The 16848-nt window shown below is 35.3% G+C and overlaps 1 protein-coding gene across 11 annotated transcripts in view; it reads right to left on the bottom strand.

The window, feature by feature from the left end:
- Window positions 1–16848, bottom strand: part of DMD (dystrophin) — a 1181986-nt gene that overhangs the window by 611537 nt on the left and 553601 nt on the right. For 10 of the 11 annotated variants that reach the window (XM_069032076.1, XM_069032238.1, XM_069031841.1 and 7 more), the window contains 4 exons: window positions 14910–15080; window positions 6330–6509; window positions 4242–4370; window positions 2568–2738 (listed from right to left, as the gene is read on the bottom strand). In XM_069032076.1, coding sequence (XP_068888177.1) covers window positions 2568–2738; window positions 4242–4370; window positions 6330–6509; window positions 14910–15080 — 651 coding nt within the window. The remainder of the gene's footprint in view (window positions 1–2567; window positions 2739–4241; window positions 4371–6329; window positions 6510–14909; window positions 15081–16848) is intronic. The other variant, XM_069032402.1, reaches the window with a different exon arrangement.

The following is a 16848-nucleotide window of genomic DNA, read 5'->3' as shown; positions in this document are numbered from 1 at the left end:
ATGATCTAGGAACTCTTGGACATACAACCTGTCTTCTTACTAAAGACATAAGCACATTATATCCTAACTAGTTCTCTTTTACTCTTTCCTCTGGTACAATTAGCAATTATTATTTGCAAAATTTTTAATGAAGACAGAAACAATAAAAATTAATCAGTTAAAACACGAGAGACTGGATGCCAAATGAAATCTGTTTCCAGATGACCTGGAAGACTCAGGGTAAAAAAGCCTTAATTGTATCTGGTTGATTAACTTAACAACAAAAAAATTTGCACACTTACAAACACTAATGGAAACATAATAATGTACGATATTTATAGAGAATAATACTGTGCTCACAAATTTTCATTAAGAGGCTCAGAATTACACTCATCATGCACTCCAGCTGAGTTAAAGATAATAGAAAACTACACAGTAATTTCTTCTCAAATGCACTGAAGCATATTTTCTAAAGTACTTAAATCTCATTAAAAGACAAACCAACTAATAAAATTGGAATATAAATTTATAGTCTCTGAAAAAGGCTAAAAACAATAATAAAAAGGAAAGTGGAAGAAAAAATACTAAATTAATTCGAGTAATTGAATGATGTTCAAAGATTACTTGAAAATGTTAAGTCTCATTTCAGTACACTATGAAGATTCTATTAATTCAGGACATGAAATTATATACTACCATTCACTGACTTAATGGGTCATTTCTTATTTACTTCACTGTTGTACTGATTATTGTTAGTATTTGAAAAAATATAGCTAATTTGAAGACAGATGAGAAATTGTTGAGAATAGGTTATGAGAGCTTTCAATCCTCTTGAATTTATGTTTTAATCTTTCACAGAGAAAAAAAAAAAAAAACAAACCTTAATATGGAGAAAAAAACCAAAAACACTTAGGAAGCATATCATCCCATAATAATAATAATTTTCCAGCTCATGAAGCTGAAATCATAAGTGCAATTACTGACGTTATACAGGTAGACAGTAAAAAAGTACCCAGTAATTTGGTTCTTTACCCAAATGCATATAGCAAGTCAGTAGAATAGTCAATAATTCAGATCAGTTTTTACCTCTCTATCTGATGCAATACTTATTATTAAAAGTGTCCTTCATCAATCATATTCTACCCATGCATTCCAAAGTCCTGGAAAGGGTCCCCTAAATTCTAATTTACCAATATAATTTGTGTGCTGTAGTAATTCTTCTCATTTTGCTGGGCACTTTTCTAAATCTTAGTGTGGTGCTGCCAATTCCAGCCCACCTTCTCTTCAGAAATGGAAAAAAACCTGAGAGACAAGGCTGCAAATGGAAGATATTTGCAGGCTGTGTTCTGCAGCCACTTCTTCTTGATAAGCATCTTTTGTGCCTTCTTTGAGTGAGCCCACAACACGCAATGCAAACACTGAACCCCCAAAAAGCCATCTACAGGCAGTCCCATTCTTCCCTAGGACAAGCAGTAATTTCACAGGATCCTACCAAAGGCTGCATCAGCTCTGTACGTTTAAAACAACAACAGACTGCAGGCAGCAGGTGTTCAGAGCAAAACCATCAGATAACACAGTTGTTTGGGCTCCTTGCAAAGATATCCTCAGTCTACAGTTTGTACATGTCTAAGAAGTAGGTAAGAAGTTGGAATGGCTGAAATACTACTGATGGCCATTAGGAAAAAAAATTGTTACCTTTACTCAGAAGACATTATTTCATTTCAGAAATGAACCCTAAAGAAACCCAAATATCCACAAAGATGTGCTTATTAGGCAGAATACTGAGCCCTGCAGAGACCCCAAACAACTCATGGAAATCATGTCTCTTTGCTTATGCTTTTTGCAAAGCTTATTTCCTGCTTTGCCATGGATCCTCTGCACAGTTATTTCCAGTGCTACTGCAGTGACCAGCAATAATAGTTTAGATCAGGATCCATGCATTCCCATATCCTATATACCAACCTGCATGGCTGCTTGATTTAATCTGCTGAATAGCTCTTCAGAATAAAGGCAGCAAATAAATGGAGAAAGTAGGTGGTTTATGTCCTTCTTCATTCCAATTCAGAAATCACAATTTGGCTAAAAATGACTTAATCTATGCTGGATTCATATTTAACAGTCAAACTGGTTGTACAGATGAGTAGTTGAAGTAGAATTGATATAATCTCTACCTATCTATTTCTATCCCAAGTGCCTGTGAATTCCAGACTCACAGGAAAAGACTAAATGAATTTGAAGAAAAATTAGCTCTCAAAACCCAATGTAAACGAAAAAATGCTACTCATACTTTGAGAACTTAGAGACTTATTAATTCTCAGATGTTCAGTTTTTTTAAGTTAATGAAGTAATCATTGTTACACTCAAATAAAGTCAGTGAACACTTCTAATCATGAAACAGGGAAAAAAGACCTTAATGCCAAAACCCCCAAATCTTCACACTTAATAAAAAATAAATCCTTAGGCTCTACATTGATTTGCTTTAAAAGCTTAGTTTTTGGAGGAACTGCAGCCCACTATGTAGTTGCAATTGTACACCTTATACAAACACCATCTTTTATGCATCTCCTTATGGAAGCAAGTCCTCCTACCTTTACACTTTTAATTCTTTGTGATATAGTTGCAAATCGCTGGTTGAGCTCTGAGAGTTTAGGCTCTACTACTTTCCTGCAGTGATCCCCACGGTTTGTCATCAAGTCTCTGGCCTGGTCACGCACAGAGTCCACCTTGGGGTGAATGTCATTCAGCTCAGCCTTTAAGCGCTACAGTCCGTGAGCAAGAGACAGGGCTTGAAGTTAGTAATAAATGCAAAGAGAGAGAAAGAGAGAGAGAGAGAAAGTGTGCAAAGGAATAGGGAGCAAAACCACAAAGCAAATTCAGATAATTATGCAAGAGTGTGTAAATCCAGTAGAAATACCTTAGATAACATTCCCACTCATATCCCTCATATTTATAGCAGGGAAGTATCTACATGTCTGTTTTAATATCTCTTAGAGGAAATTAATGGTGATCATTATTTCTACACAGATTCTTATCTGCAATAATACTGCAGCATATTTCAGGATGCACTAAATTATTCTATGTTCCTAAAGCTAGGAAGAGCTGCTAATTCATGTATTACAGAACTTGCAGGTATAATTGTTGCTTTCATTACACCAAAGTTCAGGCAATTAAAAATGACCGGAATAACAAAGAAAAAAAAAGGGGCAAAATCCTTTATCCTGTGCAATAGTAATCGTAACAGTAAGAAGTACAGGCAGAGGCCAAAAAAGATAGCAAGGCATTTGGGACTCAGAAATACAGTTGGGCATTAAGAATTGCATTTCACTGTCTGCATGAAATGCCTTTGTGCAATGCAAAAAACATATAAACAGGTATTGATAATTTTACTTTGTGTCTGATTGTGGCAGAATCGTTCCTTCATCTACAAAAGCCAGTCTTGTAATCCTGCTGAGATCAATGAGGCATCGATTTATGTTCTGCCTTGGAGTTTTTAAAATTTTGCTGTAGTAAATGGCATCATTATGTTAGTGTCAGCAATACAATTCTGATTTTGATTTGCGAACTCTTACTCAGATAGTACGTACTGACCATGGAGTTCAATACAAAGTAAACTTTCACATTGACTTCAGAAGAAAAAGAAAAATCCCTACAGATAATAATTTGATGTTGTTCTTAAAGAAGGTGTTTTAAATGAGATAGTTAACATTCACATCCATATTACAATTTTCCATCAGTGGGTCAAAAGATGCAGTTGGCCATCTAAAACCTTCTGCTCAGTATGCTAACCCAGGATTCTACAGCTAGTTCACTATATAATATTCTTCTCTATGTTGTTAATATGGCCTCAATGTAAACAAATTTTATAGAATTAAGACGATCATATGACAGAGATATCATAGATATTGGAAAAGAAAACAGAAATACAATTTAAAATGAAGGGGACAGAAAAAAAGATTTTGCTCAAACAAAACAAAACCTTGTGTTAACGGAGTATTTTCCAGCAGACATACGTTTAATAATCTGCTGTTCTACTCACCAGGATGTTCCTGAGACTTATAATAACAATCTGGTTTTGTTTCTGCAGGGATTTTATTTTGGTATTACAGAGCAAATTTGTTAAGTAATCTAAAAGCTGCCAGAGGGTAGCTTTATCACAGAAAAAAAAAAATAATCAATTTGCGATTCCTTTTGAAATATGCTAGTTTTGACACAGTCCTTTTTAGAATAAAATTAATGCTTTCCAGAAAATCACTTTTTTTTACCTTAAGAATTTCCTCTTTTTGCTGTGGTTTTTGTTTGTCAGATTCATCCAACAGTATTTCAGCACGATACATCCAAGTAGTGACATTAGCTATATTCTGATCAAAAGCCTCCATGTGCTTTTGATATTCCTGTATGTGGAAAAGGTAAATACTGCATACAAAAAATGTAATCAGAACTGAAATAGCAACTGTAGTTATGCCAACTGTGGCAAACATGCACACATTATGACACTATGAAAACTTTTTTGTTTTACACAGTAACTTCTTGTTTTGTGAAGGATAGAATTTGTTTGTTTGCTTCACTTTACATGTTAGGTTTCTTTAAAAAGACATTATAGGGGAGAGAGAGAGTGACAGGCAGCAGCATGATAAAATCACAGCAAGACATGGGTGTTGGCAGTGCAGAGAGGCTGCTGAGAGGAACAAGAAGGTATTAGCCAGACCTACTGCAGGTGCAAAGGGGTGTTTCCCAAGAATGAGGTACAGAATTCATTTTGGAAAGCCAGTAAGTTGACTGAAACTCAGAGAGCCACAAGGATGCACTTGCAAAATCACAGTCACGACTGGGAGCTTTGTATGTAAACCTTTTATTGACATTTTATCTAACTTCTCTGCTTTGAGACTTTGCTTTTTAAAAGTTATTCTACTTGATATTCTGATCAATCTTCATTTCTCTGCTTCATTTAAAACTTGGTATTTTCTGGTGAGCTCACTAGAATGTGGCCTATGCATATCGCACACAATACATATGCAAATCACACACCCAAGATCAAAGGTATTACCAGTTCCTTTGGCCCTCAAATGTATGTACCTTTATCTTACACTGTTCTAAAATTGGTAAAAAAACCTCAACTACCTCTCTTAGATCTTTTATCATGTGCTTTAGCAAATATTAACCATAGAATCCAAAGCAGAGAAAGAGAGGATGTACAGGAATACAGAACTATATCAATCTGTAAACTCCATCATATGCTTCTTATAATCAGTTCCACGTTGAATCTGTGCACCTACATGATTCTGAATGAAATTCTTAAGTTTTGCTGATACTTTCACCTGGATACTGCACTCAGCTGAGGAAGCCCTGTAGTGATGCTATATATTTATTGCCAAAATATTTGTAATGCAGCCATACAGACTCTAGTGGAGCTCTAACACATCAAGCTCTGAAAAGTCATGACCAAGGCCAGCATACCCTTCAGTTTCTCTCGGGTGAAACTTCATTTCCATGCCCTCAGGAACAGAAACAGCATGCAAGATTTCCCAAAGCATTCTGACAGCCCAGTGATTTAGACCCTTCTATAGTTATGGGTTCAAACTGTCACCTCTTCATGACAGAATGAATTTGAAGGCAGAATAAAGTTCTGGGACTATCCGTAGTTTGAGGCAGCTAGGGCTGAGGCTCCTGAATCTGTGAAATGTGTATTAGGGATTTTACTGCCTACTAGGCTTAATCCGGTCCCCTTAAGGAATTACCCCCACCTAAACATGCCCTATAAAACTATCCAAGGGAGGATCATGAAGTTCTGAAAGACCAGATCATAGTCCTTCAGCACATCAGGTGTGCACCCTGAGCAGAGCTTATGATTTAGTTGCCTCTGAAATTAATCTAATTCACACACACCAGAACTACCCTGTGGGCCAAACCAACTTGCAAGTGGAAACTTATTTCCCAACTGTACTATTCCAAACAGAAATGCTAATGCAGCCAAAAGTAGCTGATGTTATTGCTATCAATACTAAGACTTACTCAACTTATTTGACTATTTTTTACACTTGAGTTCTACTGAAGTAGTCTCTGTCCTTGAAACTGCATTTCATTTACTAAGAAAAAAAACCTAAACCAAAAACAACGCAAGAACTATTGAGACAGACAGGATTGCAAACTGTTAACAATCAAGATTCCATTCAGTAATCAATCAGATTCTCGAAACATACACAGTGCACTAAACAACAATCAATCTGATTGTCTGTGTACCTGTGTATTCAATAAGCACCGTCCAAGGCACCAGAAAAAGCACTTCTATAAGGCTGGGCACGTACAACAGGAAACCAACATTTCCTCTGTGGGAAGAAATGTATTTTCCTTACCAGTAACAGATTGAACCATTCCTCAGCACGTGAAGTTACCGCTTTCCAGTTACTGTTCAGCAGGCTGAGTTTATCGTCCACAAGACTTTCCTTGCCTTTCATCACTCCCTTCAAATTCTCTCCTAAATCACCGATGCTCTTAAGCTGGACCTGGCGTTTCTCAATCTCCTTCCGTGTTGCCTACATGAGCAGAACAAGAAATAAAATTTCTGGGAATTAAAAATTATCCACACTGAGAACATGAAATATAAAAACAGGCAGCAAGTTTATACCAGAACACACAGTCTTGCTTCCTACAGGAAGGGAAAGCATTCTGTGAAGAGCAGCAAGTAGAAAGCAAATTATTTCTCTTGAGCTCTGATAAAATTGTATATATTTTTTAATCTCACAAGAGCTTGAATTTAAAAAGTCTGAATTATCTTTCACTTCAGTGTTCAAAATATAGTTTTAATACTTAATTATTGAAAAAGTAATCCACATTTTATAATATTTATATAAAGATGTTTAAAGTTACTTTTCATATAATAAAATTAGATAGTTATCAAATAGCACATAAAGCTTACATAATAAATAGGACAATAATACAGCATCATGATGACATCTTAAGACAAAACTCTATCAAAAATATTCTAGTGAATATTTTATTACTTTAATATTTTTAAATGCAATTTTTTTCAGAAGAAATCATGTGATTTTCTTCCATTAAACTTGTTTCCTGATTGTAGAAATGCATATTTTCATTACATTCTCTTGGGATTTCATTCTGCAAACTAAAATACTAAAATAAGCTATGGCTCATGGCATTTCTAAGCTTGAATAACTAAAACATATATGCAGTGCTATAAAGTCAGGTTGCCAGCATCTCTTCCCACTGTTGTCTTACCTTACAGATCTAACTGATATGTAGCATAATTTACTCATTATTCCTTGCTTAATATCTGCTGCAACGTGCAAGAAGTCCAACAAAAGCACCAAATCCCAACATATTTAGACTTGTGAAAAAGCAGGTGTTTAAAGAATAAACAGTGAGATGACAATGCAAAGTATAGCAGTCTTGCTGAATACTCAAGCAGAGGCACAAACTCCTTACACCTAATTTCACATATAACCAGTTTTATGAGAGAAATTTATCTGAGATCCTTGGCACCTGATAGCAATGATCCAGGCATATAAATCTCTGCTTATAAAAGAAAGCTCCAAGAAGAAACGAAGTATTCCAAGCTGAACACAAACAGGAGAAAGGGAAGAAGCACTAGTCTCCAGAGACACTGATTTCTCATGGAAACTTGAATACAGTAAAAGAAGAAATACTTCTAAACAGATGACAAACACAATTCTTCTATCTCAGGATGAATGCTGTTATGTGGTAGAATCCCACCTTTATGACCTCCACACTATCTCATCTCTCATGGTCACAGATCAATATAATTTTGTTGATAATGTATTGATAATGAAAGTAGAATGCTCATTTTTCAGTAAAAAGAGTATAAAATTATTCTTTTTGGTAAAATAGAACCTTAATAGTACTTTAAACTTCTTCAGTGTGTCATGGTTAAAGCAGCAACTCACTTCCTGTGCTTAACAGAATTCATGATCTCGTTTTACAGTGTTATTTCACAGAAAAGGTCTTAGACATGTATTTCATGTAAGTATAAGAAATTTTCCACATTCTATCAATTTCCTAAAATACTGAGGATATGTAATAGAACCAAGGCATGATTGATGCAAATTATTCACAACATACTATATAATTATAGAGTTTGAAAAGGAGAGTTGAAAATTTCAGCACGTCCTTGTCAGATTAAAGGAAAAACATGCCCTCTTCTAGTATTGTTTTATCTATTTCACAGGAGGTGCAAAGTGTCATCATGAAAAAAGAATACACAAGGGATATAATTTACCTTCAACTGGGGATGGAAAATTTTGATCAGCTTTATTTCTTTTTCTAAATAATTTACTTGCATTTGGAAAAGACTCTCTGAAGTGTATTTACCATGGTTTGTGGTTTCTTTTGTATTTTACACTTAAGAAAACTCCCACCGATCTTGGGCTGAATAAATAAATATTAATCCCAACTAACAAACAGATGGATCAAATAATTAAATGTCTATTAAATAAAACTGCTACCCAAAAACCAGATGTGTAATTCCCTATGTGTAAGAAAGGAGTTATTCCTTTCAAAGTAAAGAAATAATGTAAACTAAAGACTGGGTGCATCTCTGGGTGATGTGAATTTTAACATCCCTGTAATTGCAAGTAAGGGACATGAACCAAGTAAATCACACCTCCCCTCACCATCTTTAAAAAGCATTGTGGCCTTCAACACAATATTGAAATGACAAAAGTATCTTCCTCAATACTTCAAATCTCAGTTATTACAAATCCTTATGTATAAAATACTGGACCCACTGAATACAATTGAAAAACTAGCAGGGTCTGTAAAGTCAGTGGGATTCCACACTGCACTATCAGCTACCACTTCCTCTGTAGGTTATGATGTACACCAGTTAAACTAACTTCCTTTCACAACTTCAATAACACATTTTTGTTTTAATTTTTCATCTCTGCACTATATTCCTAAGAAGTCTATTTTTCTTTCCAGTATTACTAGAAAGCAATAGTCCACACATACTTTATTCACTGCAACATAACAGACAGCACTGGTAAATTTTCTGAAAAAAAAAAAAAAAATCAAAAGTACTGCTATTAATTCAGCAACATTCTATAAAACAAAAAAGAATGTGTCATGATGCCAGTATTTAAGCAAGATTATTTCAGTAAAACTTGGGGAGTGGCTTTTAAATTCTCCTAATTTTTAAAGAGTAAATTCTACACAGCCTTGCTGGATTTAAAATCCCTTCTGGTCGCCATAACATCAAATTGCATTCCAGCTGTGCAGTTTATTTGGAAATATATAAGAAAGTTGTAGAATTTTAACTACAGAATCAATAGAATTAGGTCTGCAAGTTAAGAATGAGATTTAAAACACTTAACACCTTAAAAAAATCCAAACCCCCAAGTCCCAACCACCACAATGTGTACAACATGAAACATTAACAAATAAAGTCGTGGAACTCTTCCCAGAAAGATTAGGCAAGTTATATGTTTTGATTTTGTGTGTTTATCAGGGTGAAACTATGTAACAGAAATAAAATACGTAAATGTAGGCGTTGTGAAGAAGCTATTTTTCTGATATAATCATGGTATCTTGGGAAAACAAAAACATGTAAACAAAAGATAGAACTAAACATCGTAACACTGAACATTCACTCAGAGCTGTGAAAATTTATCAGCAATGTTCAACAGTTCCAAAACAGATTATATTAATTCTGCTATTCATCACTATAGTGAAGTTATTACATTCACTTTTTTTTCCCTTTAAGAGTAGTATATTTATTTATAAAATAAAATCTTATTCAAGCATGTATTACCTGCTTCCAGGAAAGACATCTCCATTAAAATGTGCATACAAATTATACAGATTATATTAAGGAGAAATATATATTTGTATATATTTATATACAGTCAACCCTTCTTTACATATGCCACTACTTAGGATCACATCTACTAACAGGTACAAGAGTTAAGATGATGGGAATCTCTCCCCATTCAAACTTCAGTTAGACAGAATTCTGAAGTGCCTCTTTGGAAGAAACTCCTGTACTCCCACTTTTCTGAAGTACCAGTTATGGCCATTTGGTACAGAATACCACAATGGAAATTCTCTGACCCAAAAAATTCATTTCTGTGTCACTGAGTGAAATGTTTTTGGTTTGTTGTTGTTTTTTTTTTTTTTTTTTTTGGGAGGGGGGGTTGTTTCTTTGTTTGGTTTTTTTTACTTTGAAAGGAGTTGTTATTCTTTTCTCACTCGTGGTCATAAGAAATATGTTGGTAGCCTGCTTTAATCAAAACTGGGGGATTACACCACCATGGAATTCCCAGGACTTGAACACTTCCAAGAAAAATGGCATCTAGGTTCCTGGCATCCAGGAAACTAAAGCAGACAAACCCTGGTGCAATTCTGCATGCAGAGTATGTCTCAGGTGATTAGTTTCTAATCCCCTTCTCAGAAACATCAGAACAGCAAGAGGGAGAATCTGAGCTTCCCTTGTACCAGCTTCATTCATCAAAATCTCAGGAAAGGAATTGCAGTACAAAATAAAAGTTCTATTTCAAAAACAGTTTTGGGTGGGTTGAAATCCGTGCACAAGGCAAATCATGCTGCAGTGTGTAAAGTCATAGGGATGAGCTTTGCTGAGAATTTATAAGAGGTTTGTAGTTGCATATAAAAATATTTTACTTACTTTAAATATGGATCCATAGGATGACGGGATGAATCATGTTAGAACAAATAATTGCAGTTCCCTGTGCAGATATTTACACTTTGAGTGGTGTTCACAGCTCTGTCTCTGATCCTACTGCTCTGTGACATACTCCTTATCTTTCAGTTTACTAAAAAATACTTACAAGGTTTTACTTACAACTGTTTTGGTTTTTTTACTTGATGGCTTTGGTTTACTGTGATGGTTTTTGTGCATCCCTCCCATCACCAAATACCAGCTAGGCAGTAATTATGTTTGAAAACAGAAGGTACATAGAAATGGGTTTTTTTCTGGGTTTTATGTTTTGTTTTGTTTTTATCAAGATGTGGTGGAGAGGGCTTCTGAGCTATACTTTATAATGCTAAAACTACCATGTATCAAGATGAAAAGCTGATGTATTTTTTCAAACAAACGAGAATTGTAAGTAAATGCAGGGGATAGTATATTTAACCATGATGGTCATTAACATATGTAGATTAAAAAATGCAATAACAATTAATGAGTGAAGAAAAGTTCTGTGTGCCTTTACACTGCCTGTGTGCAGTGGATTACTTGTAAATACTCTTTGAAATTTGAATCATTCTAAAAGAAATTAGGTTGCTCAGCTCTTACAGGTGGGATTGCAGAATTAAACAGAAGCTGACATTATGGTCTTCTCAGTGGTTGATTACAGATATTTATTTGTTTATTTACAGCACATCTTTTATTTTTATTGCATTTTGGCCAGTGACTATGAATCAGTTGCCACAATTTACAGTTTGTCCTCTTTTACAGATATTACTGACAGGAAATATGTCGCTAAATGTAATTCTAGGTACTTCAAGTCAACTTTATACTCGCTGGTATTACACACTGTGTTAAAAAATCAGATTAAAGCATTGGCAGAGTCATACTGCTGATAGTAGGGAGTGATACAGAATTTTCCTGGTAACACCATCTGCCATTTCCTTTTTAAGAACATGGTTTCCTGGCAATCTAATTCTTATCAGTCCGGTTCCTGATTAAAAGACAAATAAACCCTGCAGTTCTTAATGTCTTCAGTGATAAATATGTTCACTAAATCAGACTTCTAATTATAAACGGATTTCTAATATCCAACGTTTAATGACTATCTTTCCACCCGCATGTCATTTTTCTTATCTATTATAACAGAACTGAATTCAAATGGAAAGATTTAACTTGTCTCTGCTGAACAGAAATGCAGGATTTACAGTATATTGCCCATCTCATTTCACATAACTCAGCCAAGTTTTTGTTCCATTCTTAGAAGAATTCTACACAGGAATAAATAACACATTTCCCTTGATGTCCAGATTAATGCTACCTTTCATTAACTTCATTTCCTACTCAAAATGGACATTCCTTTTTACTTCTAGGTGTTTATACCTTGAAGACAATGTTTATGATTTCTTTTATTGTCAACTCTAATTATCTTTGTAACCCTCTGAGCTCTTTTCACTTTTAAGAAGTCTTGGGTGTTGAAAATGAATTAGAAATAAGTGTGCTAATAAATATAACCACTTCCTTGTGCTGTAAAGAAAAAAAGATTATGAGCTGTCTGCTTAGATATATCGACAGCAGCATATATCCAATTTTCAGTTCATTTGCACTATTGAATTCTCCCTCTCCATTTTCCATCTTCGTTTCTGCAGACTTTTGTCACAATGGGAATCTGCTGGTCTTAATTCATCTCCCAGTGCATTTCATTAGATTGGTTACTGTCTCTGGCAGCCTACTTACCAACGAAGTCCAAAGCCCAAAGCTGTGACATTAATCAGGTACTGTGAGGCTCTGGTTCTGGGGACTAAATTATTGATGTACAATTTTGTGTGATGCCTCAATGAAATCCACATAGGAGTATCAGCATCGTACTTATTTATGAAGTCCCCACAAGAATTTTAAAGTGTCCAGGATAAAATGCAGCACTGTCTCCCAGGGGGAGCAGATTCTTTAGGAGAAAAGTATAATCCACATAATTTCTGCAAATATTTACACTTGTAAGTCTAGGATTTGCCACCTATACTACCTGTTGGATTATTCCACATTAAAAGTCTGCTTATATATATGTGAATATTTGTTTATATTTCCCAAAAGGCAGTCTTAAAATGGAATTTTGAAAGCCACTTTGTACATACATATTTTGCCAAGAAGCAGCTGCTCTCACCCAAAGTTGTTTGTTTGTTCTTATTTTAGTGAAGAACTGACTGAAGGGGAAGAGCTGAGATACTAAATTAATTTAGATTGTAGTGAAGGTTTTGGGGAGTATTTGAACTCAAAATATCCTTTTTACCAGTTTTTCCTTCAAAACTTTATGTATCAATTCCCTGTGAGAATTCACAATACTCAACAACATTCTTTAAGATTAGGAGGTGGAGAGACTCCTATTTGATACATTTTTTCCTGCTAATGTCCTCATTTTAATTAGCTCTTGTTACCTTTTTTGATTGTCTTTAGTTAAAAATATGTTGTACTTGTTGTAGCAAGCTTAAGACATAACAAAGGCTTCCCACTGTGCAGCTGCACTAATCATCAGGTTTTAGGCTCTAATTATGCAACTTCTGAAGCATTAAGGTTCATATCTAACAATAAAGTGATATTAAGGACAAATCTTTCTCTTTAAACCCCTGAGAAGCTATATACATCTGGATCAACAGGAACATGAAGTGCACATCTCTGTTTCAATAGAACTGTACTGTGTAGTTTAACACCACCAAAGATAATTTTTATTTTACTGAGTGAATGGCCTAAGTACCTAGCAGGTCAGTTTGGGGATGTTAAAACATGATGATTTTCTAAGCTGTCTCTTAAAAATCTGACGTTTGTCCTTTGATATGGGTGTTAAAGAGTTGCTGGAAAGCTTCACAACAGAAAAGAAATTGTGGGTGCTGGTTTACAGGTATGAACATGAGCCAGGTGTGCCCAGGGGTCCAAGAAGGCCAATGGCATCCTGGCCTGGATCAGCAGTATCATGGCCAGCAGAACTAGGGCAGTGATTGTCCCCTTGTACTCAGCACTGGTGAGGCCACACCTCAAATCCTGTGGCAAATCCTCAAATCCTGTGTTTGATTTTGGGTCCCTCACTACAAGAAAGACATTGAGTGGCTGGAGCGTGTCCAGTGAAGGATCCGGAGAGTAAGTGATATGAGGAGCAGCTGAGGGATCTGGGGGTGTTCAAACTGGGTAGTTAAGCACGGGAATAGGATGTCCAGGGAAGTGGCAGAGTCACCATTCCTGGAAGTGTTGAAGAAACAACTGGACATGGCACTTAGTGCTGTTCTTTATTTCCCATGATGGTGTTCGGACAAAGGTGGAACTCCATGATCTTGGTCATTTCCAGCCTTAATGGTTCTATGATTCTAAGATCACAATATCAATCAAGAGAAATGAGAGGAACTGCTCAAATTTACTGTAGGAAAAGCAGCAAGTGAAAATGAGAAAACATCAGGCAACAATAGGAGAGAACAACGGGGGTTGTAGGGATTTAGGTTTTGATTTGAAAGTGAAAGCTGCTGTTGTCAAAGCAGTAATTGTAAGTAATAAGAGCAAAAGTTGACATTTTTGGATATCACTTTTAAAATACTGTCATTCTTAGAGACTGATGACAAAAAAAAATTCCAAACCTAACAAATGATGTGTAGACTGCCTTTTAAAAATTGTTGTTGTTGTTATTCTACTATTGTTATTAGTTTTTAAATTATCAATGCATTTTAGGGCTAAAGTTACTTTATCAATCTCAGAAACTTGAAACTTTTTGTTTGTTAAAAACAAAAAAATATGAGTTCAAGGTGAAGTCCTTCCTACAGAAGTAGGAAGCCCCCAGAATGAAAAGGAATGAGATACAAATCTAAGAGTAAGAAAACAAATATCCTGGCTAATATCTGAACATGTGGAATATATAGTGTTCTGGCATCTTTATTCTTCCATCTGCTATTTAATACCTTTCTAATCATGAGTAGAATGGTGTGAGGAAGAGATCTCTATTTACATGCATACTGGGTGGTTGATTTATAGTACTCTAAAAATTTAAATTCTTACTTTAAGTTCACCTCAGTGAAGATTATTGCAATATGAAGGGTGAATTGTGCCACTGATATCCGCAGAAACAAGATGGTTTAAACTTTTCTGAGTGTTAATGCTAAGGTGAAATAATGCCAAAACAAAGTTCCACTAATTAAAAAGCCAGAATTTTTAATTATTTTTCTTTATCACAAAAGAAATCTATCTTTCTGTAATATACACACGTGTGTTACATTGTTACCTTGCCCCAGGCAATTTCAGCATCCAAATTGCTTGGCATCCCCTGTGCAGCCGATCTCTTTGTCAGCTCCGTGTCTGTCGCTGCGAGCCACTCTGTCAGAGCATTGATCTCTTTCCGTAGTTTCCGGGACAATTTCAAGCATTTCTCCAACTCTTGCTTTTTCTCTGTCACCTACAGAATGAAAACTTGTAGTTATCAACCCTTCAGTGAAAGAGGTCCAATGGTTTTTATATAACATTTTCCGTAGGCCACTTTCCTATAAAAATTAAACTTGGGATTCCACGGGTGAAGTCACACTTTTAGTATAGGTATGTCTTGATTTGTTCTCTCAGTATCAGTAATTTTGGTGCTAGAATGCAAACGCCTACAAGAAAATTATGTGCATAAAGATCCATTGAGTTTGAACCAGCAGCAGACCTCTGAAAACCTCCTCTTCTGTTTTGAAGTCGGGCATAGCAAATTAATGTGGAACAACTGAACTAAAAGGCTTTCCTTGAGACACAAAATAGATGTCAAAATAGATGTTATGGATATGAAGCACTAGGGATGGCCTCTGCTTTAGCTGTAAAGTTCTTTTAAGCTTGGTACATGGTACCTGGAAGGAAGGCTGAGTATTTATGTTGCCTTGTCTGTCTTACACTGCATTTTGAAAGAACAGGGCAAATACAATCTCTCTTGCAAGACCCTAAGACTCTTCAGGGAAAGAAAGAAAAGGTTTTACATAATTAGTAGAGAAAGCAGAAGAGTAAATTCAGAGATCTTAGATGAGAAAGTACACCACAACTGACATTAGGCAACCAGTAGCAAAAAATACAAATTAATAAATCATGCTGTGATGAAGTTTAAAAAAACCTAATCAGAGAAGGAGAATCAAAAGTGTCCCATAGACCACTAATATTTAAAAGAAATTCCTAATTAGCTTGAATGTTAAATAGTAATCAAGTCAAGACTGTAGCCATTGATTTGTATTTAAGTATTTTTAAATAGAAAAAAAATTTCTACAGTGGTAGAAAACTGGTATCAGCATCTACTAAAAATATTTTGGACTTTGCCACTAAGAACAAAAGTGGAACAATGATCAAATTGATTTGTAGATCAACTGTCAAGGAGAATTTGAGGTTTTAAAATGTAATAGGATGTTACAAGGTTCTGTACATGGCTTTTGCTATCCCTGAGTAAGGAGATGACATTTGCCTAGGGAATAAGCAACAAAGTGTTCCTGATAATTTATTATCACTCTGTAGAGACTTACTACTGAAATATCAGAACATTTCTTCTTCTGAATATGCTTTATGTGCTTTCTTGCATGCCAAATTTATTAAATGAGACCACAGAATTTACAGTCAAGCCAAGAGGTAAATCCCTGGGAAGGACCATAAAACTCAGCTTTTTAGAGCTCCATTCACACATGCAGCCAGGTTTTCTACCTCTTCTTCAGAAGAGTGTAATAGAAATTGTAAATAACATTAATTAGCAGCACTACAATGCAAAGTGCAATACCCTGAGCTTGACTGCCTGAGAATTTTTAACACCTGGTATATTATGCAATGAAGTTACTGATACTTGTCAAAACAGAGAGAATATTTGTGTTGCTATACACATCTCTAAAACCTTTTTATTATATAAATAACACAACAACATCTCCACATACATTTCATATATCCAGAGATTACTGATTAATCAGTTTGTTAGTACTTCAAATGTAAAGATGTATTTTCTACAGAAAAATAGGAAACAGTGCCCTCTAAAGGCCTTCTGGATCAGAAAATGTGATCAGAAGTTATACATGAGGGGGCCTCTAGAAACAGTTCTTGCAAAATCCAACAAGAGAATCTATGCTTGAAGATGTGTTTTTCCCTCAGACTGTATATTTCAGTCCTGAAACTTACTATTAGTTTTAACTATTGTTACTTTTGTCTTAAAAAGGCTTTGTCTTAAT

Source organism: Aphelocoma coerulescens, chromosome 1 (assembly GCF_041296385.1).
Source record: "Aphelocoma coerulescens isolate FSJ_1873_10779 chromosome 1, UR_Acoe_1.0, whole genome shotgun sequence".
NCBI lineage: Eukaryota > Metazoa > Chordata > Aves > Passeriformes > Corvidae > Aphelocoma > Aphelocoma coerulescens.
Note: the sequence above shows the minus strand (reverse complement) of the source record. Positions and strands in the feature narration are given on the sequence as shown.